This window comes from Taeniopygia guttata, chromosome 11 (genome assembly GCF_048771995.1).
Source record: "Taeniopygia guttata chromosome 11, bTaeGut7.mat, whole genome shotgun sequence".
Lineage (NCBI taxonomy): Eukaryota > Metazoa > Chordata > Aves > Passeriformes > Estrildidae > Taeniopygia > Taeniopygia guttata.
In genome coordinates, this window is record NC_133036.1 from 12,788,919 (window position 1) to 12,812,500 (window position 23,582).

Sequence of the window (23,582 nt, forward strand, 5' to 3'; positions counted from 1 at the left end):
AAATGTTACCCTGTCTTTGGAATTGATCAGTGATCATTTATCCTGATCATTTATCCTGGTGCTGCCTGCAGTTCCCTTCTGCTGGCATTTGCCCACAGCCTTGTGCTGAGCACACCACACCAGTATGAGCTGTGTGCCTGTGGTGCCGTGCTGTCCTCGCAGTGGTGTTTGGTGCACAAATTCCTCCAGGTCGGTAACTGTGATTATTGCTAATTTTTAAAGCAACCTAGATAGAGCCTACTTACTACTGAATTAAGCTCACTAAAATTCAAGGCTTAAAAATGGAATCTTAAAAATTAGCTGTGGCAGTAAATGTATATATCTGTGCTTGATGGCACAAGCAGCCACTGATTTTTGGAGACTGCAAAAGGTCCTGTTGGCTTTGGAAACCAAGAAGTCCCTTTGCTTGGTGGTGCACAGACGTGTCCCCTCAGAGCCAGGCCCAGCTCTAAAGCCACCTCTACTTGTGGTGCCAGCAGCACCTTGGCCTCCTGTGGTGACCCAAACCCCTCTGGCCGTGTGCTTGCACCCACAGGCAAGGTGCTCCTGCGGTTCTTGCCAGCAGGAAAACTGCAGGTTAAATTTGTGAACTGCTACAGCAGAACTCTGCAGAAACGAGTTCCTGAGGAATGCTCATGGCCTGCTGTCCTCATCAGGGAAACTGAGCTCATTGCGGGAGCAGCTGGGCTGCGTTTGAAGCTTTTCCTTGCTGGCTGGACCACCCATTCCCATCACTGCCCTGGCTGTTGTGCTCCCCTGGGCAAGGAGCGAGTGTCTCCCCAGGGCCGCCCGCACCCCACACACCCTGCTGGCAGCCTGTGGCCAAAGAGTAGAGACAAAGGTCAAAAGCTCAAGAAACACCACAGATTTTTCTCAGCAGTGTTTGGTAATAGCAAGGCGAGCACGGAGTGTGCGGCTCTCAGCAGAGGAATCTGAAGTCCATTTTGTTTGAAGGACAGTAACACTGAGGTGTGGCAGACATGTACAATTCCTTTAACTCGCCAAAACCAGGAAAAAAATCCATTGTAAAGCAGTGTTGCATTTGCTAAATAATTTCTGCAAGCTTCACTCTTGTGTTATTTGACATACAGCTCTGTCAAGCAACGGCGCTTTTGAGAAGTTGCCTAGAGGATCAGATTTCCCATTCAACAGGGAATTAAAAAATGTTTCTGGAATTTTGCTTTGCAGTGGGGAATCTATTTTCTTATCTCACATTGTACAATTTACTTTTCCTAAAGCAGTGTGCTAAATTATTTGTTATTGTTGGACTCGGTCGAGCAGCTTTATCCCTGGTGTAGTCACAAAGTATTGGAGTAAAACCAAGGATGAATTTGTCACAGTGTACTCAACAGATCAGCTGGTCTTTAGGTTAACTCTCAAAAGACAGCACTTCTGTTAAAAATATTAGTGAAGGTCCCTTAAAGCTCCCCAAAGTTACCTAAAACCTTTCTTCTCAGGTTGTGGCAAAGTCAGTTCAGAAGTGCTTCCCCGAGGCCTTTGTCAGCAGGCAGCATGGACGCAGGTGCCAATTCTTTAGGTTACATTTATATGCTTGGACTCTTTTTATAGGTTTCTGTCATAAAACTGGAGAGTTGACATTCTGATTTATTAACTATCAAGTCTGCAGGACACAGGCTTTAAAAAGACTGAATGAGCTAAAATGTTTGTGATTGCAGTCTGAAATGAGACACTGTATAAAGGTGTGCCAAGTAAATATGACAAAATGTAAGTGATAATTTGAATATATACAGTAAATGATGTGTGAAATAAAGCAAAGCTAGCATAGGTCTAAAAATGACTTACTATTTGGTGAAGTAGCAATATAAGAGAACCAGAATTGTGGGTTTTTTTCATTACAAGACATTTTTATTTAAGGAAGAGTCTATAAAGCATGAGGTTCAGCTAGTGGCATTTTATTGAATAAACATGGTATAGATGATGACTTACAATATGGAGTGCTTAGTGAGTGATACTTTTTATAACTAAATCCTTAAATTCATTACTGCTGTGCAAGTGGCATATCTGATTTGGTAAGATGAATATTATATCTTGCCCCTAATGGAAATTTTGTAGTAGAAACGTATGTATAATTTAGCAGTCAAAGAATCTGAAAATGTGCAGATCAGTTAACTGCTAAGAGGGAGGCTGTGGCACACCAATGCAGGCTCTGATTTTTAATATTTCCATTACAATTGGAAGGGTGCGTTGTGTTATGAGTGCTCCATGGAAAGCTGCAGAGTGTTTTACAGCACTTGATTTATGTTACCATGCACAGAGCAGAAGATGGTATGCAATGTGCTCTGGCTGGATAGTGGTAGCAGAGCTCTAGCCGTGTGTGTCTGAATTGCAGTGCTTGTGGTAACCAGTTTTCATCTTAATAAATTTTATTTTCAGCTTTGCTTCATGTTCTCAGCATTGGTTGTCCTTAATATTTTTGGTGCTGATCTGATTTTAGAAACAATTCGTCTCTCTGTCTGCTAGTCAGTCCTTCCTTAATGGCTTAAAACCCAAATGCATCCCAAACCAACAAGGTCGTATCTGCCTCCCACCTGGCTGAGAGCAACTCCTGGGCTTTTGGGGTCAGCCAGTGTGCGAGGATCTCTTCTGCTGGCAGCCTGTGGTTCTGTTTCACTTTCTGAATTACTTCCCAAGTGTTCCTATCATACTGAAAGGGTGCATTAAGAGCATGAGTGCTTGTGGAGGCAAGTGAAATAGTGCAGGTGTAGCACTTGGGGCTGTATCACCTCTGTTGGGGAGCCTGTGTGCAGAAGAGGCAAAGGCAGCTCTGTTTCAGCTGGTCACCAAAGCCTGGCCACCATGGCTAGTGTGCCTAATGCATGCTTTGCTGCTGAGAGGGCAGCAGGGACTTACAAGGGAATTTTCAGCTCTGTGGGCTCTCTATAGAGCCCAGGCAAGGGTTGTCTGCAGTGCTGCATGGACTGGCTTCAGGCATTTCTGAGTGTCCAAGTGGCCAAGGGGATGTCCTGGAGGCAGAAGGATGTGGCTGCAAGCTTATTCCTCACAAAGGCCACTGAGGGTGTCCTGAGGGCAGTGAGCAGCTGTCCTCCCACCCCCTCCGTGGCCAGTGGAGAGCCAGCTGCCACCTGCACAGCCCTGTGGTGCTCGGCCCCCCACACTGGGGAGTTTCTGGAGCTGTCAGAGAGCTCAGTCTCCCTGTGCACAAATGCAGATAAAAACTTGGGGGGGTTAGCAAAGATGTATGTGCTAGCCCACACTCTGGCCACAGACCAAGATAAAAAATATTGGAGAGACCTGAAGGTCAGATGTAGTGTCTCTGCTCTCAGCTAGGTCAGCACAATGTCAGGCTCATCTGTCCAGCCAAGTGCCTCTCATTAGTTCAGCAAGACCTCTCATGTCCTGGGGTATGTGTGTGCTTTGGGATATTCAGCTAGAGCATCTTTTTTCGCTTGTTGTTACTAATATTGGGGCTTGGGGGCGGTGGGAAGAGGAGAGCACTGAGAATTAAAATTCAGCACATGCCTTTTCTTTGCGGGCTGTAATTAATCTTGCCAATTTTTAAAGCTTTGAGAATCTGGTTAAGTGATAAAACACTAACAACTTTATATGACAGAGTTAGAAGCTCCTGCTATACACCCACCAGAGAAGATTAGGAGAGAGTGTTTGCAGGATTCGCACTAAGCAGCAGAGAATACAGTTGAGAATTGTTGCACCACATGATATGAAAACCACATTAATATAATGAAAGGTGTCGGGAATAATGTGAGAGCGGCTGTAATTAAATGTATCTTAATAAGTGCAACATCCTTCTTAAAGCTCTTATTTTTCAGACCTTTCAAACTTAGCGGATGTTCTTGCTGTTGGCAGGTGGCCTGGGAGGAGAGCTGGAGAGCGAAGCGAAGGACAGCCGGGCCCTGGAAGAGAGGAACAGTGTGACGAGCCAGGAAGAGAGAAATGAGGAAGATGAAGACATGGAGGATGAGTCAATTTACACCTGCGATAACTGTCAGCAGGACTTCGATTCACTGGCAGACCTGACTGAACACAGGGCACACAACTGTCCTGGAGGTAATGTTAAACTAGCTTTACAGTTCTGACAGGTGGTTAGCTGGGTAATTGGACATAGCAACAGCTTGAGGCCTCAAGTGAGATTAAAGAATTAATAATGTAATTTTACAGTTAATGTAATTTTATTGTGGTGCCTTGGGTAGCCTTTGTTCACTCCTTTAATAAAATTAAAATAAAAGCAACAGCTTTCCAATTGGAATATGTCAGTAATTACGTTAGACAAAAATGTTGTGGGTTTTTTTAATGCTAGAAGTTTCAGGCAGGTATTTTTCCCTCTCTCTCCAAATGTAGGAAGATTAAAGAAGTTAAATGGCTGAAGTGTGCAAAACTCCCAGGAAAAAAAGGCCTCTGAACCCCTAAAAGAATATGATGATTCCTGAGATTAAAATTCATAGTGCGAGTTCTGTAATCCCACCCTAAAAATACAGCATTCTCCCTAGGTTATTATTACATTGCCTTTTGAATTTTCTGGAAGTGGGGATGGCATCAGCCTACGCTGATCTTGATTTTACTTTCTGTAAAGTAAGAACAAGCTCAGAGCACCGGTGTGAACAATTGCAACATACCTTGCTTTTCCAGGGCTGCCTCTGCATGGCCGGTGGTAGCAGCAGGTACTCAGCTGAGCATGCTAAGCCGATTTACAGGGGTAGGAAAAAGCTTTGCAGATTTTGCCAAAGATTAAATAAAATCTTAGGAGGGGGAGCGCAGAATATATTCATATGTATTTAAATCAGGGATTCTTATCTTTCACCTTCCCAGAGTTGAATACTCTGCCATCACGTCTTCCTCCACACATATCTGAATTATTTTTAGGCAGTTTCTGTTATGGCAGACGGGTAGGTCAAGGCTGGCAGAAGGCAGAAGGGATAGTTTCTCCTCTGGTGCAGCAGTATCCCATTATCTTTCCCCTGAGTGCATATTCCTCCTGGCCACTTAATTTGTTTTGTAATTAGTGTATGTTTTCTGCTCTCCTTTTTGGGCATAAGTAAAATGATCAGCCAAGAAAAAATACAGGGGATGGAATACACCAGGGAAGGAGGGTCAGGTGGAGGCTTTGGCTTGGTCTGACTCCCACCTCAAGAGCTCTGTCTCACCCTTGTCTCACTCTGGCTTGCAGAGGGGAGGACTCCCTGCTCTTGTTCCCATCTGCTTGCTGGGAGGAAGGACAGAGGGATGTTGGGGCTTTTCCCATGCTTGCAGTTAGATAGGGATTGCAGTCCTAAGCCTGCCCCCAGGGCTCCTTGCTCTGCACTCTCCTTTAAGCCCTAGCCAGGCTGCAAACTTGAAAGTGCGTAAAATCGAAAGGCCACTTCTTGCAGGGTAATTTCCCATCCAGCTGACAGCCACGGCACTGGCCTGAGACTTCTGCACATGGCACTGCTGCAGGGGAGTAAGCAAGAACATGTAACTTTCTATTCAGAAGACCCCTTGTTTTCCAGACTGGAAGGCAGAGTGCACAGCCCATGTGGACACTGATCCTTTCCAAGGAAGAAGCGCCCTGGGCGGCCGCTGCTCCATCACTGCCCGCTGTCCTCAGTTGTGCTGGGACAGCTGCTTATGGTGCTGGGGCTGAGCCCCTCAAAAGGAGGCTCTTTAACCCAAATGTCTGCTTGGGTCTGGTTCCCTGCGTGCCCCCCAAACAGCTGTAATGGCACAACTGGCAGAGGGCAGCGGGAACTGCTGATGGGGACGCCAGGGCAGGAACATAAGGTTATGACAGGTGACAGCAGTGCTATGAAAAGGAGCAGTTCTTTTCCAGAGGCAAATCTGCATTAAAACATGGCAAACTAGAGATTCTATTCATGTAAACTCAGTCAGTGTTTTCACACCTCAGTTTTTTTTTATCCTCAGTGTAGTATTTTAGTGAGACTAAGAAAAATAAATTGTATTTTTAGGGATATATGAAAATAATTTGTTAGTATTCCCATTGCTATTCTTGATTGCAGGTAGCATAATTTTGTCTTCTTTTACTGTCTTCACATGTGTGGATGATTTATAAGGACATTTTGTCCCAAAAAGGCACCATGTAACTATCTGCATATACATGATATAAGTGCTAATTGTCTCCATGTGAGGATAATCCTTATTCCAGAACTAGAGTATCTGTTTTATATTTAGTTTAATCTAGTGTCCTGTAGTGATTTAAAGTAAATAGGAAGATTGCACTCATGTATTTTGGAATGAGAATGTTTCCATGAAGACAATCTGGAATATTGCTTGATATTCACATGCCTTACCTTGAGGAAAAAACAACCCTTTCAGATATACCATATGATATGTAGTCTGATAATCATGAGAATTTTTGAGGAAAGCATGCAAAATGTGTGTCTTTGTTCAGTTCTTCTAAAAAGACTTGCACCACCTGGGTGAAAAGCTAAGACTGCATTAGGAAGGTGTTGTATTTAAAGATCTTACCCTACAAAAAGAGCTGTTTGCCTGTGTCCTTAGTTACCCTGCATTCCTTTTCCCTGTGATACCTGGCTGACACACCTGAGGGTGTAATGCAGTGCCTGACCTCTTGGCAAGTTAGATTTTCATGTCTTAATCTGAAGCAGGGCTTTCAGGCATGTCTACATGGCTCCAGATCAATACAGGTAATATTTGTAGTGATAATATCACCAGGCTGATAATACAACATAACTAATGACTTCCTTTGGGATACTGAAGTTAGGAAGGTATTGTAGCTCAGGAGTGTTGCAGGATTACAAGAGATCACTCCAAAGAACAGGATAAACCATCTATTTCACTGGAATCCCTTAGAAATTCATTACAGCGTGCTGAAGTTATAATACAGTTTGAACGCAGCTGCTTTGACATGTAAGGAAGTAACAAACAGCCATTCCCCCCCTTGCTTTTTCATGTATTTCAGACTTGTTTCTTTGAGGACAAAACACTGATGAAATCTAGACATCTCTGGTAGCATAGGTGCATGGCATTCCTTTTGATGTCAGTGTAGTAGAGATGTTCTCCTTCTGACAGAATTAGGTGCCTTTTATACCTTTTGCTCATGACTGATGTCTGTGATTGCAGGTTGTAGGTTCCCGGTGTCTACAGGGATCTGAAAAAGGCCTAAATGGGGGCAGCTTGTACCAAAAGAACATCACATTTCCTTACTGGTTTATGTCTTCCCTTGTTTCCCATTTTGCCCCCACAAATGTGCACTCCTGCAGCAGTCCTGGAAACAGTGCCTTAAACTGTTTCCTTAAACAGCAGCATCTTGAAAAATACTCTGAGAACAAATAAAAACACCTAGTGTTATACACTGGATGTGTTAATCTTTTAAAATTGCTTTAAAACTCACTGGTATCCTATATCCCCTAAACTAGAGAGGGCTTAATAATTGCCATTGGCATCATGTGCAGCCTTTTTAATATGTGTTTTTGCATGCTGCTGTTACAGTGTAAGTGTAGCATGATGCTATCTTTCAGTGTTAGTGACAAGAGTAAAGAACTACATGTGGATTTACAACTTACTGTGTCCTACAACAAGCACCAGAGGCTCCCTACATCAAGAAACTATTCTGTGATAGATCACTGTCTGGTGGCTGGTGCCAGGTGTTTTGTTGTCTGACAAAAAGTGGCTAAAAGTCACAAGCTTTGTCATTGGGCTTGTGTGTTTAATCTGGGTTTAGCTTCGGTATTTTATTGTCGTGTTTTTGTTTTTTGGGTTTTTTTGTTTGTTTTTTCTTTTTTGTTGTTTTTGCTTCTTCCACCCTTTTCCTCCCATGGGTCAGAATAGTCTCAGGTAAAGTTGTTTCTTCAGATTCTCAAGTGAATGTAGTAGAGGTTATAAAGCAAATTAGCACATCAGTGAAGCGGACAGAAGTAGGTTTTGGCTGGGTCTCTGAGCATTTCATGAGGTCCTCTTCTGTTGTTGATAACTTTACAGGTTGTCTGTTTCAAACAGCAGCAGAGCTATATATGGATATTGCCAGCTTGGAAGCAGCTGATTTTTCTAAACTACTGTACGGTAGGAACTAGTTTATAATTAAAGTCTTGCAGTTGCTTCTTTTAAATGCCCTGTAACTTGTAGGCTTATGTTTGAAACGAGGTACTGTAACTGTTTCATGCTAGTGTATAATTTTGCATTTTCTTTTATTTCACCTGCTACAAGAATTATAATTGCCATGCAACCCCATTTGCGGGATGCTTATCCAGAAACACATATACAGCAGCTTGTCAACAAGTGACAATATCTCATGAATGTTTTTGTCAGGTGGCATTTTTTACTTCCCACTGACAAAGAGAGATGTCTTATATACATTTCCAAAATTAGCCCTTCCCAAAATTGTAATCTTTGTTTGCACCTGATTGGCAAATCAGTAATTTCTCTCTCTTTTTGCTGCTGCTTTTATTACATCTTTAAATTAATGAATTACTGATTGTCCTCCACAAAAGAAACTGAAATACAGTTGTGAAAAAGCAGTGTGGAAACTTAATTATACACCTAGTTTATACAGCTGTGTGTCTAATGACCTACTGGCCCTAATTACTGTGTTGTGGTTCAGTCTGAGTGCTCTTGTCCTTGCCAGAATTCTGCTCCTTTCTCTTAACCTGACTAGTGTTTCAAGCTTAAAAAAATAACAAGTTTCCTTTTTTTGTTCTTTCCTGCGTTGTCGTGCTGAAATGCAGTTTCCCTTCTTTCCAGAGGTCATAGCAGTGTTTTAAAATTGGCACCAGAAAAGCTCAGTAATATCACAAACTGGAAAAACATGGATTTTCCCTAGAGTCCTCAGTTCTTGTTGTCCAGATCTGAAAATGGGCACCGGGGCAGTGTTTTTATTGTCAATCACTTGAAGGGCTGCAAGTGCAGGCTCCTGTCCTTAGTTTGTCACAGATGTCCCCTCTCCAGGTGCAGGGACAGCACAGGGCTCCCCAGGGCTTGGCTGCACCTTGGCCACAGTGCCCAGGTGCTGCACATCTCCCTGCATGTGCTGCACATCTCCCTGCAGTCAGTATTTGTGCCCTCCGTGCTGAGAGCTCTGAAACCCCACATTGTTGCGGGGGTACACGTGGCAGGGTGGTCTGAGGTCTGGCTCTCCTACCTCCTGTCATCACTCAGCACCTGAGCTTACCTGGAGGTTCCCAGACAGCCTGAAAAGAGGCTTTTTCAAGGACTTCTGCTTGCACGTGCCAGAAAATCAGTGTGCTGATAAGGAGCTGTGCTGACTGCCTTGCTGTGCAGGTGCGCAGCAAAATACGCATTTATCGTGTAGAACATAAAGCACATTCCCACATCTGAATGGGGATCTGAAGACAAACAGAAGCACAGCTGCAAATCTCAAATGTCAAACAGGGCTTACAGCACCTCTGGCCATGCCGAGGTTTTGCAGCGCATCCCGTGCAGCGTGTGCTGAGGCACCAGCGCTGGCTCTGCCTCCACACGCGGCAAATGTGCTTCAGCGTCGCGTGTCGTGTGCTCCGTGTGCCTGACAAAGTTGTGCCAAGTGTTGTGCTCCCTGACAGCGCTGCTTGCCTGTCAGATTGGAGGGTCATCCACAGGCAAAGGTAGGTGAGAAGCCCGGGCGTGCGATGCTGAGCTCAGCCCCTCAGCACGGCGAGGTGCCAGCAGGACTGAGCCTCAGCTCTTCTTCCTCGGTCTCTGCTGGATTTTCAGCCATGCCAGTGGCTGTAAGGATTGATGGCGGGGGGACGCGTGAGTTTCCAACAATGCCTGCTCGCTGTAAACACCCAGCTGGGTTTGCTGTGCGGCCTCCCGGAGGTGTCCCCGAGCGCGGAGCCCACGGCAGATCCGCACCACGCGGGGCCGGCGCGCCGGGCCGGGCACTGCGCTGGCTGATAAGAGTGTGCCAGGCGCCGGGCGCCATCCCCTGCAAATCGCCACGGCCACCTTTGTGCCGGCCCCTGGGGATGGTGGCGAGGGAGGCAGCACCAGGCACTGCGTGTGCAGATAGGAGCGCTGCCAGCGCGGCTGCGGCCGCCTTGGTTGCATGTTACCAAAACCCCTGGCAGGAGGGAGGTAATGAGCTCTCCCCACCCCTTTCTGAGCTCCCACATAGCCAGCAGTCACTGATGGCCTGTATGCATTCTGAGGCTGCACAAAATTTCGTAGCAATGATGATGTCTTTCCTCAAGCAGCATATGTTTTTCACACAAGAAGACCATTATCCTTGTCATTTTTAAACATAGGGCCCAGTGAGGAGCTGAGGATGACAAGTTAGCCTGCTTGTATTGGCAAGGGACCGTTTAATTCTTACTACTTTAATTGAGTTCTTTTATCTGCTTTTATCTAGTTCATAAAGTAGTCTGCAAAGTAAGCACAGGTATGCATGGAAATGGATAAAAGAGAAAGTGGGTGCATGTTTCAAATGAGGCCTCTTAAAGGAAACCTGTCCTTTGGAGATCTTGAACAGCTTGCCCCTGGCTGGCTGAGAAGCCAGTCTGTTCTCCTTCGCTGCACCAGCAACAGAGAGATGCACAGAGACCGAAGCACCCCAAATGCTGTGAAGCAAGAGCCGTGCTGGGTGCTGGCCATGGAGCTCCTGTGTGCAGCAGGAGCTGCATTTAGGAACTGGAGCCTGCCTGATCCCCGTGCACCAGCTCAGGCCTCACGCAGCAATTCTGGGGTGCTGGAGCTCCACCTCCCCTTCTCCTCTTGCTTCAGGTTTCTGTTTGCAAGGGTAATCCATTGCCATGGTACAGCAGAAGGAGGTTTGCGGGGGTCTACGTAGGGCAGGTTTGTTTCTCAACATACAGAAATTGAAGTAAATAATGAATGGGTTTTATAACAAAAAAAAAAAAAAAAAAAAAAAAAAAGAAAAAAAGAGAGGAGAGAGGAGTTTCAGGTTTCCCAGGCTGGAGCCTGGTGAGAGCTACAAGAGCAGCGGTGCCTAGAGGAAGGAGGATCCCTGTTTGCCATAAACACATCCCAACAATCAGAGGGTTGTAGACAAAACCCAGTATATGAAACTCAATTCAGAACTGCAGTGAAGATAGCCTGGAGACTACAATAGATATGTGCTTGTTACAAAGAGGCCTTTAATAAAGCCTTAGAGAGCTGAAAGGAGGATGTGCTGGGGTTGTCCTGTCTCAGATGGACAAGAGCATGGATTATTTCCAGCTAGGACACTGCTGAAGGGCATGCACTGCCTTCGTGTGGGTTGTTGAGGGACAAAACTGATGGCCATATCAACAGCCATGGCAGATTCAGAGCCATTGAGATCTTCAGACTGCACATGTAAGCATAGAAAAAGAGCCAAACTGAGAGTTTGGGGTTTTTTCCTGCTTTCTTCCCCTATCCCATCGCAGACAATTGGGAGAATACTCTTCATATGAGGATGGCTGTACTGAGCCAGCCTGATGGTCCCATCATGCTGTTTCCCCTGAATGTTTTCCTAGCTGTCAACAAACTTATCTAAGCATTTTGTGGTGTTTTTTATTTAAATTATTCAGACAATCTTCCATGAATTTCCATTTTGAAGTGCAATTAGCTTTTCCTGTGGTGGGAATCCAGAGTTCAATTACACACAGTGGAAAACCATCACCTTTTGCTCACTTCACTTTCATCACCTGCTTTCATTTGATACTCTCTGGTTCTTCTGGTGAAGGAGACAGTGAGCAATTTCCCCTTTCCCACTTTCTCCATCCCCTCATGCCTGAGCAGGCATTTTTTGCTGCTCCTTCCCACCTCTGAGTCCCTGTTTGCAATCCTCTTATTGATACCTGGTGTACCTTGGCCCAGAGTAGGAGAGAGGGATGTCGTGAGGCATGGCTGGTGGGAGAGTGAGGGGGTCAGCTATCTCCTCCATCCCTTGTGCCAGAGATGTGGTCACGTTGGTGTGTCTGTGCTGGCTCCCAAGCAGGAGGTGAGGACTTGTCTTCGTGTGAAGACCTGGCAGACAGAAAGATGGTGTCTGGCCATGTAGGGGAAAAACAATTAAGACTTCAATGTTTATTAAGAAAAAAGCAACCAGCAGTGCATTTCAAGCACTCATCACACAGCATAATTTTGCTGTTGGAAGTAGTGGGATTAAACAAGTCTTTCTAATGTTGATTTCTTTGAATTTGCAGCATATAATTAAAACAAAATCAATTAAAAACGAAGGAAGTGTGTGTACAAACATTGTCAAGAATTCCTATCTTTCATTTTTTAAAAACAAGCTCTAGAAAAAATCCCCACAGAAGTTGTGTAGTGCATATTTGAATGCTTTTGTTGTAGCCTCATTAAACTTGGCTTGTCTGCAGATACAGCTGGCATGTTATTAACTGTGCTCCAGGCTTGGGGAAGCCAGAAAGCAGCCTCCACCCCCTGGTGCCGGCTGGCTTTAGGGAAACCTGCCAGCATGGGTTGGTCCTCTTCAGCTGGCTGGCTTTGGGAGCCCTGCTGGAGCATCTCCTTGTGGCCCTGGGCGCAGGAGCGTGTCCCGGCCTGCCTGGAGTCCGGCCGGCGGGAGGGCAGCGAGGGCTCCCCTGGGAGCAGCGGGGACCCACCCAGCTGCGTGTCCTCCTGGGACAGCCTCAGCCGGTGCCCGTGTGCTCCGTGGGCGTCTCACGCCTTTCTTTGCTGGAGGCTGGCAAGAAGCAAACCAGGGATCGTCTGCCAAGCGGTTCCTCTGTTCTCAACAAACTGCGTGTTGGACTGAACCACTCAAATAAACTGAATAAGGGAAACATTTTCTCTGCACCTGCTGGAGAGGCTGTTGCTCTCCAAGCTGGGCTTGCACATCAGAGGACCTCCATCAGAGGTCCAAGCAGCTTCTGACTTTCTTCAAAGCTTTGGCAGCAAGCGTGTACATTTTGAATGCTGTTTCGTGTAAGTAATTTAATAGGTGCTTTTAATAGTAGGGTAAGTGTTATAATTTCATATTCAATTTAAAATTGTTGAAAATATACTCAGTAGAAATTTAAGTAAACTACATATATTAAATATAGATAATGTTATTCAAACATCTTTCTTATTACAAGCAGTGTTCATTGTCTTAACTAATGAAAAATTGATTTGGCATTTTCAAGGCTCTTGGTCTGTTCATGCTAAATACTTTGTAGGGCATTCAAGTACTTTGTAATCTTTAAACATTCTTGCAACCCCTTCCTAAAAATTGTTCCCCTTCCTATAAATTTGTATTTTTATCATCATGAAATTAAAAACTTGTCATTCTAATGTGGCTTAAGTTTTGACTGCTACTGGACTGCTTCCTTCCTCGCTTCCGTCTCCTGCCTTATGCCGGTAAAAGGTTTGTGTTGTTTTTGGGAGCAGCCCTTGCTGACAATTAAAGGGATTGATTTTTAGTCTGTGCAGCTCCCAGATCTGGTGCCCTATGGAGCTGCAGAAGCTTTATGTCAACATGAGGGGAACGAGAGGTCAGCATTTGGGGGAGATCTCAAGACCTTTCACCATTAACAGCCTGAATTATTTTGGATGAAAATTACTGTGGCTGCATTGATTTGCCTAATGACATGCATGAAATTGGTTGAACAGCCAAGGTCTTTAATCCAGGTGGGTTTCATTGCTGGTGACATCAGTAATGGTGGCAGTGAACTTTCTCTTGAAAGCATCATTTTTTTGGCATGTGGGTCAATCTCTTCCTTGGGCTTCCTTGAAAATCGTTCTCAGCCATAATGATGAAAGACTTTTTGGCTCCTCTTTTTGTTGCTACTCAATTACTGTTATACTTGCTGAGGAGGACATAAGGAAAGGCTGAAGAAGCCCATTGCTTTTCTCTTCTCCAGGGAATCTGTTACATTAAACATTTGAATAGATTTTTGAACATAATTCCCAGTCATTTCCTTTACAGTGAACTCAGTTCACTCATGCAGACTTTGTACTTAATGATATCTCTTAAAATAAATAAGATTTGATATAATTTATATTAAATGGTCATTTTAGAAATCTACATCTACTAATTATTCATTAGAAAATTCGGAAAGACAAAAGTAAATTTCCTTTATGAACTTACAGTGTACAGAAATAGAAATACACGCACCTGTGTTTATTTTCTTCAAGCAAAACTGAATAGAGGTAATTTACTGGACTCCAGGAGTAGTGTAAGCAGGTTTGAAGTACATTATTCAATCTTCATCAAAGCTATCCATAGCAACCAACCAAGCCCAAACCAGCCAAAAATCCAGCCTTCATCTAGGACAGTTATTTATGGTAGTACTTAGGTTGTGGTCGGTATTTGCACCATTTGGGATTGTGCTTTTGTGTGTTCTGGCTGTGTGCTTGGGGTAGCCACTCTCTGCCCTTTCTCTCCCTGTTGCCTGTGCATGTGTCCCTGTGGTCCTTCCTCAAAGGCTTTTTCCTTCTTGCTCCTTTCTGGACTGTCCTATTTTGCATCTTGTTCCCAGCAGTCTCCTCTCTGTTGCTGTGCTGGTACCGGCCCTTTCCCAGCCCTGCACAAAACAGAGTTATTCATGGTTTATCCATTTAAGGGACACCTTGCTGTGTTACTGGTTTCTCCTTGACTCTCAGCTGCAGTTGTTCTCTTGTCCGTTGTCCAGAGCTGGCTCTTCCTTGGAGCTCTGTGCACGTGCAGAGCCTTCCTTGAACCATCCTGTGGGGACTGGCAGATCTCCTCGGGTGCTGGGAGAAATCACACTGCTCTGTGTGCTGCTTCGGAGGCAGACCCAGCTAGGTTCAGATGAACTAAAGACATGCGCTAGTTCAATCTTTGTTCACAAAACTGAGAATATTATTTAATTTGCAGTCAGACCGCATCCAGATCCAACCTGGCTAGCTGCTTGATGTCACCTTGCAGCCCGTAACAACTCCTTCTTCTCTCACAGACACTTCTCATGGCTTGTTTTGCAAGAGCTGTTTCATGTAGGAACTGTAGTCCAAGGAGTTTCAGTGGTATTGAGTGTAACTGGGTTTGATTTGGACCAGGGCCTCTGGTACATGTAAATAAAGCAGGTAGTATTCCTTGCTTTTTTATGGAGGATAGACTGTTATCTTTAGGAAGCAGTCATGATGCTGTTGCACTCTTCTCACAAAATAAGACAAATTCAACCCAATTCAAAACAAAAGGAAATGAAACTGAGTAGGATTTTCTTGTTTCATAGCTTAAATGAGAGAATAGTGAGTTTTTTGTTTGCCAGAGAACTGGAAATGGGAGGGAAGGTGCTTTCTCTCCACAACTAGGTATGCACATACATATCTGTGATGTACAAAATGCCTCATTTTAGGTTAATCAGTTCAGTACTGAAGACATGACTAGCTAAAATTGACTATTGAAAATAACATCATTACTTTGGGGAGAATCTCAGAAGAGAAATGAGGAAAGCCAATTCTTAACAGCAAGTTGGGTGAGAGTAATTTTGTAAGTAGGATTGGAGTTGGAAAAAGTGCAATCAGAGTTAGCAAAACTCCCTGTTTTTCCAGAGGCTGCCACAGTAATTGGCTGTGCACGTCCGGATTGCTGAGTGACAGGCAGGAGGCTCAGCTCTTAGAGAGCTTGGCCTCTCTGAGCAGAGAGGAGAGGAAAGGAAGGGAGGATGGGGAGAAAAAACAATTTGTGAACTTGCCCCTTTTGAGATAGCAACTGCTCTTCTCCTGTGCCCAGGATCATTGCAAACAGCCAGCAGCTGCGTCCCACTCTGCTTTTGCTGTCAGCGAATGTCACTGCAGAAACCTCCGTAGTTTGAAGGAGCCACTGTTTGTACATAGGGAGTAGAGGAAACTCATGGAAATTTGGTGGTGTGTGGGCTGCTCTGGATTTTACTGTGAGGATGGAAGATCTTCACAAATGTTTTAAATTAGGCTATCCTTGATAAGTCTAGTAGTATGGACCCCAACCAAAATTTCAGGGGGAAAAAAAACGTTGCTCTGTTAAAGCAGACATGAAAAACAATGAAGGGCTTAACTTTTGTCCTGAGGGTGATAAAACAGCACCACACAGCTGAAAATCAATCTGACCTTCACCCACGTGATGCTGTTGTCTCAGTCTGTCTTTCATTTCCTTTGGTTGAGTGAAGGCCACGGCATTCAGTAGGGAGAAAAGCCAGAGGGAGGTGTGGAGAATCCTGTTTTCTCTGGAAAGGCTTCGGTGCTTGCATAAGTTCCCTCCATAAAGTGAGTTGCTGTAAAACTTTGAATTATTTCATTAATATAATTTAAAAAAATTATTCTTCTTTTAATAGGCAGCAGTCACATTAAGGTAAAGAAGATATGTGCTGTAAAAAAAAAAAGGTGTTTGTGATATAAAACATTCTGTTTTAATTAAACCTAGAGTTAGTTGGTGTTTTGAAATGAAGGCTTCATGCAGCAACAGGAAACCTGCAAGTTCATTTAAAACACAATAATTTGTACCCAAAAGGGAGAAAAAAGGCAATTATATTTTCTAGAGATATTTGAACATTGTGTTGTGAGGTTTGCACAAAGAAAAGGTACCCAGATACCAAGATATTTACATAAATAAATCAACAATATACAATTGTGTATAAGCAATATTATTGATTTTCCAAACAGAGGTACAATTTCAATTCGTGAATTACTCATTTTGCACATCTTGCAGAAGTGGTTCCCACCTCATTTTCCTGAAGATAGCGAAGGAACTGAATGAATGGGTAAAATCTGTGCAGAATTGAATTCTACTAAACAACAGAATCAAGGAAAGGGGAAACTAAATGCATAAGCACATCTTGATGTTCTTTTTTGACATCTTGAAAGCAATTAAAAGTGCAATTCATAGCTGTTCATCCAATCCCCTGCTTCTTCCATCCTTGTTGAATTTAAATGCAACCCAGAACCAAGGAGTTCCCAGCTATTTCTCTTGGAAAGCAGTAAGTTTTCCACACTGGTTTTACAAAACTAAGATTACTTTAAATTCTGCCTACCCTGAACTGCAGTTTTTCTGATTCATCTCATTACACAGAGAAAATGTCCTTTCATGTCAGTCATAAACTACTCATTACTTTATATTTTTGTGCCATATATTCCCTTGTTACTGTAGCACGGAGACGGGGAGGGCTACCTCTTATTTTCTTTGTTCAATAATTGTTGCCTGTTTTACGAAGGTCTATAAGAAAAGTAATCTTGTTAAAAGATAATGGCAGAGATTGGATATGGCTGCAAAGATGAATCTCTGCTTCATAAAGGTTAAGAATTCAACAATTTGTTAATTAATCTATTTGGAATAATGGATATTAATTTGTGACTGTAGCATTTTATTTGTGTGGTTTATCTGATGTACTGACCATTGCAGATGCTTTTACATGGTATTAAAAACCCCAAAATGGTAAACAGAAAAGATGTTGGGACCTTTCCCTGGCAAGCTCCGCCACTCAGGTCTCCATGTGATATGCCAAAATGCTATTTGCATAAATATAGAATTTAATAAGTTATCATTCTGATTAACGTCATTAACTGCTTAACTACTGTAGAAATTGGCTTCCAAAGTTGCTTGTTGGTAGCTGTTGCTCTCCACGTCATTCCATTTGCTGTCTCACTGGGGATAATGGTATGCAAGGGAAAGCAAGAAGGTCAAGGATCTTTTTGTTTAGTCTCTTTGCACATTAAAAGTTCTATTATGTGTTTGTATTGCATGTGGTTTCCAGTCGGTTGGCTACAATGCTTTCAAGATCCATTGATGATGAGTTTGTGAGGCTAAATATATCTTGTGGATTATGACTACCAAGCTATCACTTCGTGCAGCAGTCAGGGCCAATATTTAACAAGTGTTTTTCAGAATGAGGAATTTTGAAATAGAGTCAGATGATCTTACAAAAGGGGTTAACAGAAATGCCAGTACAGAAGATGACAGCACATGCTAGGCCTGTGCTTGTTGTGGGGGTGTCTGGGGCTCTGCTGTGCTGTTTGTGGGGGAAATGGTTCATAGGTTGGGTTTTTTACGGGTTTTCTGGGGGTTGGGGAGGGCTGTAGTATTGTTGTGAATGACACAGTGGCCACAAAGCTGAATGGGATGAAAAAAAAGTGATGTCCTCTCCAGCCATCCCCTTCTGTCCCGGCAAGGCGTGGGTGCAGCCACTGCCCGTGCGTGTCCCTGCAGGACTGAGCTCAGCTCCTGTGGCTGTGCCCTGTCCCCCCAGGACTGAGCGCAGCTCCTGTGGCTGTGCCTGTCCCTGCAGGACTGAGTGCAGCTCCTGTGGCTGTGCCCTGTCCCTGCAGGACTGAGCGCAGCTCCTGTGGCTGTGCCTGTCCCTGCAGGACTGAGTGCAGCTCCTGTGGCTGTGCCCTGTCCCTGCAGGACTGAGTGCAGCTCCTGTGGCTGTGCCTGTCCCTGCAGGACTGAGTGCAGCTCCTGTGGCTGTGCCCTGTCCCCCCAGGACTGAGTGCAGCTCCTGTGGCTGTGCCCTGTCCCTGCAGGACTGAGTGCAGCTCCTGTGGCTGTGCCCTGTCCCCCCATGACTGAGTGCAGCTCCTGTGGCTGTGCCCTGTCCCCGCAGGACTGAGTGCAGCTCCTGTGGCTGTGCCCTGTCCCCTGAGGCTGCCAGGGCGGCCGGGCTCCGCTGAGACCTCGCTGCTGCTCCTTGCCCGACATTTAAGGGAATGCAAAACCAGACTGCAGGATGCAGCCGCATCTGAAGGGCTGGCACAGCCGCCTTGCTTGTTTTCACTCTCTAGCTAGTAGACTGACCTTTTAAAAAACACAGTTTCGGCTGCTGTGAAACACTGACAATAGCTTTAATAGATTTCATTTTAGAATTAAATAGCTCTGGTTCCATTTCGATAATGTAAACTAGCAGTCATGAGCATGCTTTAGCTGATTGTTTCAGGCTGTGTACAAACTGAGGCAGACGTCACTGCCTCCTTGCCAGGGGTTAGTGCAAGATGCTCCCTTTCTTTAAAAATGAAAGCAGAGATTTTAATTTTTTTTTAAGCAATTTGTGTTCTGACTGACTTCTTCTGTGTACCTTCACACCTGTCAAGTGAATTCAGAGTGCTTGTTCCCAAGGGCAACCTGACATCTGGGAAATTCTGCCTCAGCCCCAACTGGTCCCCTTTGAAGCACCTTTGGTATTTTGAATTGAAATTGTGTTACACCATCACGCACCATCCTTTGCATTATTCTGTTCTGCTCCAGTATACCCCTGCTTTTATAAATTTCAGTTTAAGTCTTGCTCTTGGGCTGTTTCAGGAGTGCTGCAGTTATCTGTAAGCTGTCTTGCTTTTTGCTGTGGGGCTGGTAAGCTCAGAAACATCTGCAGGCAGGGCCAGTCCAGCTTGCTATTCTTCAGAGAATATTTACAAAGTTTCATAAGGCTTGGACCCATACCCACACCCATCCTAGATGCAGTGTCTACAGATTTATCCCCAGAGCCTCTTACAAGCATTGCTTGTATTACTATCTAGAGCTATCCCACTGCAGAAATCCTCAGGAGAGAGAAGTGGACAAGAGTACTCAGAAACATCTGTTAAAAATTCAGACAAACACTCCACTGTCACTAGAAGCATTTGGGACGGGACTAATGAAATTTACCATGTGGTGCTACAGCAAAAAAGGGCCTTTTTTTTGTTCCTTCACTTTTCCTTAAAAATGGATTGTTTGGTCAGTAGATACAGAAAAATGCCTCTGCAGAGCACACTTGGGGTGTATAGCTGCTTGTAACCAATGTCACAAGCTGACTCTAGAGCCAAGCCTTGTGGTCTTGTGGGAGTGCTGTTTCCCGAGTGCTCACATTTGATTCATCACACGCTTTCTACTTGTTTCAAGAAACCCTGCATTAATTGTGCAGACCTAGAAAGTGGTGACATTAGGAAATAAATTGACTTCAACATGACTTTTCCATTGCTTAGGCAAAAAAGAAGAAAAAGTTGCTGCAACAAATCTAATGGATGAATTCTCTAACTGGTTGCTCTTTTGTGTGTAGCTACATTTCTGGATTCAGTGAGTACTTGATAAATATTGTCATTTGTCCTTGATGATGTGTCATGAAGTTACAGGCAATTTGGCAGAGAAAATAAGTTTTCTTGAGTATGAGGCCAGACTTGTGATGATGTGTTTCTCCACTGAAGTCCAGCTCAGCCCTCCACCCGACCCCATTCCCCACAGAGGACTCTCATCCCCCCCTTCCCATCCTCTGCTTACCAGCAGGACAAGAAGCAGGATGAGCGGTGCTGTCTGGCGGGGTGACACACGTGTGCTGATTGCCTGGGACAGGCCCCAGAGCAGGGATAAGTGCTGACTCTGCTCTTAGCCTTTCTCTCAGCAGAGACATGAACTGGGGTCTCTGCCCTACCCAATCAAAGGCAGGTTCACCGATCCTAGAGAAACTCAATTTCTATCCGAGAAACTCAATTTCTCTCATAGCCCTGTATCTGCAGGATGGTGTGATTCAAAAGTTAATAGGAAGGGACAAACAGTTAAGACATATGACAGGCAATATGATGACATAAACCTTGTTTTCTTAGGATGCCAGGCTGAAAAAATGAACACAAAGCTCCTGAGAATAATTGAGTCACTTCAGATTGAGACTTGATGGACAATGTTGGCTTTGTTATCACTCTGCAGGTAGCGAGGGGATAGGGTTAGGGAGAATTTCCAGAAAAGTAGGGAAGTTGCTATTAGAAGGGTAAAGCTTCCACTGCCACGCATCCCCTGTAGTGGACCCTGCATTACCCTGGTCCCTCCTCCTTTCAGGAGCCTTTTGAGGAAAAGTCTTCTGTGACAGGAACATCTCTCAGGTCTTTTAATCTGTGAGCTGCCAGGTGAAAGAATGGGGCTAGGGAACAAAAGACGCTCAGATACTGCAGACAAGCTTTTGTAGGATCTGCCACGTCAGCTGTCTCTTATAAGGTCTGCTGTATTTTCTGTTGATGGTGCTTTTCCCCTGAGGATTTTCCCACACCTGGGAATGCCTGCCATAAGCCGCACTGATATTTTCCTCAATGCCTTTCATTTCTGTGTACAGATGGAGCTGGGATATCACACACTGTCCTTGTCCTTATTCTGTTCTGCTCCTTGGCAGTCACAGCTTTCCTGGCTGGAAGCTTTCATCCTACCTCCCTCTCAGCCCTTTTCAGGAGGGGCTTTGCAATTATTTATAAGCTAGCTTGTCCTGTTTTCTGACATTTTCAGTGTAGTCTGTAGGAGAGTAAAGCTAAGTATATGTTCTTTGGTTTTACAGAGAGCAGAAAACTTGAAGTAAATGTTGGTGGTCTGAGTTAGCAAGATATTCTTCATTTTTTAAGCGGGGGGGGGGGAGACCCTCCCTTTAAATCAAAGGTCTTCTGGGTGGAAAATGTTGTAGTGGCCTGTAACTACCGCTTGCCTTTATAGTGTTTGGAGATCCTGGAGAGGCAGGCAGCTCACTTGCATGCTTATCAAGGGGAGGCTGGCTGTCCTGCTTATCTTGTATTCCTACTCCCCATCCCCAAGTGGGTTTTTTCTCTCCTTCCTCTTGTCACGTGTCAGAATAAGACATCCTGTGATTTACCTCATTCACCTTCCATTTGTGTGTTGAGGCTTGAGATTTTTCACAATACAAGAGGCAAAACTATAATGATTTGGGCCTCAGTACTGCTGGAGGCATCTTTAGATTTTTTGTCTGAGATAAATTTCTATTCAGGCTGAAGAGAACAGCATTTTCTTGCTATGCTGCTGCAAATAGGTGGGAGAGGTGGCTAACTTTTATTTTGGAAGTAGTAAAGTGGACTGGCTTGTCTGCTACAGATGTACTTATTGTATAGTGTATGGTGTACTTACTAAGTCTCTCCCTTCTCTACCACATTGCTGTTTTGGTTGCCTACATGCATATGTGAGAGAGAATTATAGGTCTCCCAGCTACCTTCTCTTCCAAAGATAATTAAAATATAAAGTCTCTTCTAAAAAGAAATACATACCCCCTCCAACCTTATGAAGTAGAATTTTTTTCTTTTGCTTTCAATCGACCTTAGATAAAAACTGATGGTTACAGCTGAATCTCACTTTGAGTTTTTCATTAAAACTGTTCAAAGCAAACTACAGGGTGGAGGATCTTCTGTGAGCCAAAACTAACCTCCGTGTTCCTGCCAGTGAATCTGAATTGCCAAATTTCACACAGCCGTGTTCTCTAGCACCTCCTTTGAACATGAGTGTGGTTCTGGAGGCCGTTTTGAAACTTCCACTTGAAACACTCTCTGTGAGCTAGTGGAGCATTTTCTGGCACTTAAGGTTCTGTATCTGGTAGCTGTCTGTGCTATAGAGGGCAATGAGTCATGGCTTGCTAAAGGAGAAAAAAGGATTTCTTAGAAAACCTTTCAGAAAAGCTGAGGTGGTTTTTCAGCTGGAAATGCTGGTGGTGTCTGTGGTGGAATTGGTGTGGCAAGTTACCTCTGCAGTATTTCTCAGAATTACAGGTAATGTAGTGACTCATCTGAATACCCTTTTTGTATGATTTTTGCAGCTACTGACTTTCTCCTAGTATAGCATATTTCTTTCATATTTTTCACTATTTGGACTGCTGAATATGTGGATTTATATCTTGCTATACTTTTATTCTTAATGATATACTTGAATTATAAAAGTGCAGAAGCCCTCATCTCCTGCTGGAATCTTGAGGAATTGTGGGTGTTCATAATCCCAAACAGTCAAGCAATTGTGCTGCAAACCTCACTGTGAGTTGGTTCCTTCTGTAGTTTACCAGGTCATTAATGTTTCAGTTGGCTGGCTCTGAATTCATGACAGCAGTGCATGTTAACAGACCTGAGTGTGCTGCTCCAGTCCCCCAGCCAGCCTGTGAGGCTGGTGTTTGGGAGGCAGCAGCAGTGCAGTCTGAGGTGGCCCTGCAGGGTGTGGATGTGTGTCTGAGCCAGCAGGTAATGGCACAGGGAGGGTGCTGCCTTGTGCTCCTTGGCTTGGGCAGGTCCCCAGGTCTCCATCCGGGATCCCCTGCAGCAGGGCTGAACAGTTTGCCTTGGTTCCTTGGCTGCTGGGACTTCGCTGCAATCACAAACTAAATTGCAACTGTTTTGGACATGGGCAAAGCTCATTGCAGATGCCCTTTGTGATGTAGCAGGGCTGTCCCAGTGTGGGACACAATCATCCCTCTGTGCCCCAGGCTGGATCTGTAATAACACCTGGCATGGCTGCTGGTGCACTGCTGACACTTTGGTCATTCCCAGTTATTTTACCATTTTTGCACAAAATAAAAATATAATTTTGTGACAGCAAGAAAAAATATTTCTGAAAGGGTGTGGTTTAATTCTTAAATTTCCCATCCTGCTTTAAGCCTCCCCGAGAAAGAAATGCTCACAGAAGGGGGAGGCAGTGAGGACAGATGCTGTGCACCTTTGAGCTCGTATGGCAGCTGATGATGCACAGACCTTGAGATGATGATGGAGACCTCAGCGGGCAGGGTGATGCTTCATGACCCTGTGTGGAATATTGAGTTATTTAGGAAAAAATAGCTGTTCAGTGAGGTGGTGGATTGGCAATGTTGGCCAGCCCAAAGGCTCCAGGAGGGTACTGCTGTAAGCAGTCAGTGAGCCTGTGCATGAGCCTGGGAACGCCTCTCATGTGTAGCAGGCCTCAGTTTACCTGGTTTTGAAAAAGAGATTATTATTGGCATGTGGTGGACATTGACTCTTTGTTATGATCTTGACATCTTTGGATAGAAAACGGTATTTTATAATTAGCT

General features: G+C 44.4%; 1 protein-coding gene across 7 annotated transcripts in view; it reads left to right on the top strand.

Moving 5' to 3' along the window:
* The window catches only part of ZNF423 (zinc finger protein 423), a 225,722-nt gene that overhangs the window by 62,361 nt on the left and 139,779 nt on the right, over positions 1–23,582 (top strand). For 3 of the 7 annotated variants that reach the window (XM_030282055.4, XM_030282059.4, XM_030282060.4), the window contains exons 3-4: positions 3,847–4,047; positions 7,936–8,016. In XM_030282055.4, coding sequence (XP_030137915.1) covers positions 3,847–4,047; positions 7,936–8,016 — 282 coding nt within the window. Of the gene's footprint in view, positions 1–3,587; positions 3,764–3,846; positions 4,048–7,935; positions 8,017–23,582 lie in introns of those variants that run through there. The other 4 variants (XM_030282061.4, XM_072934212.1, XM_072934213.1 and 1 more) reach the window with 4 other exon arrangements.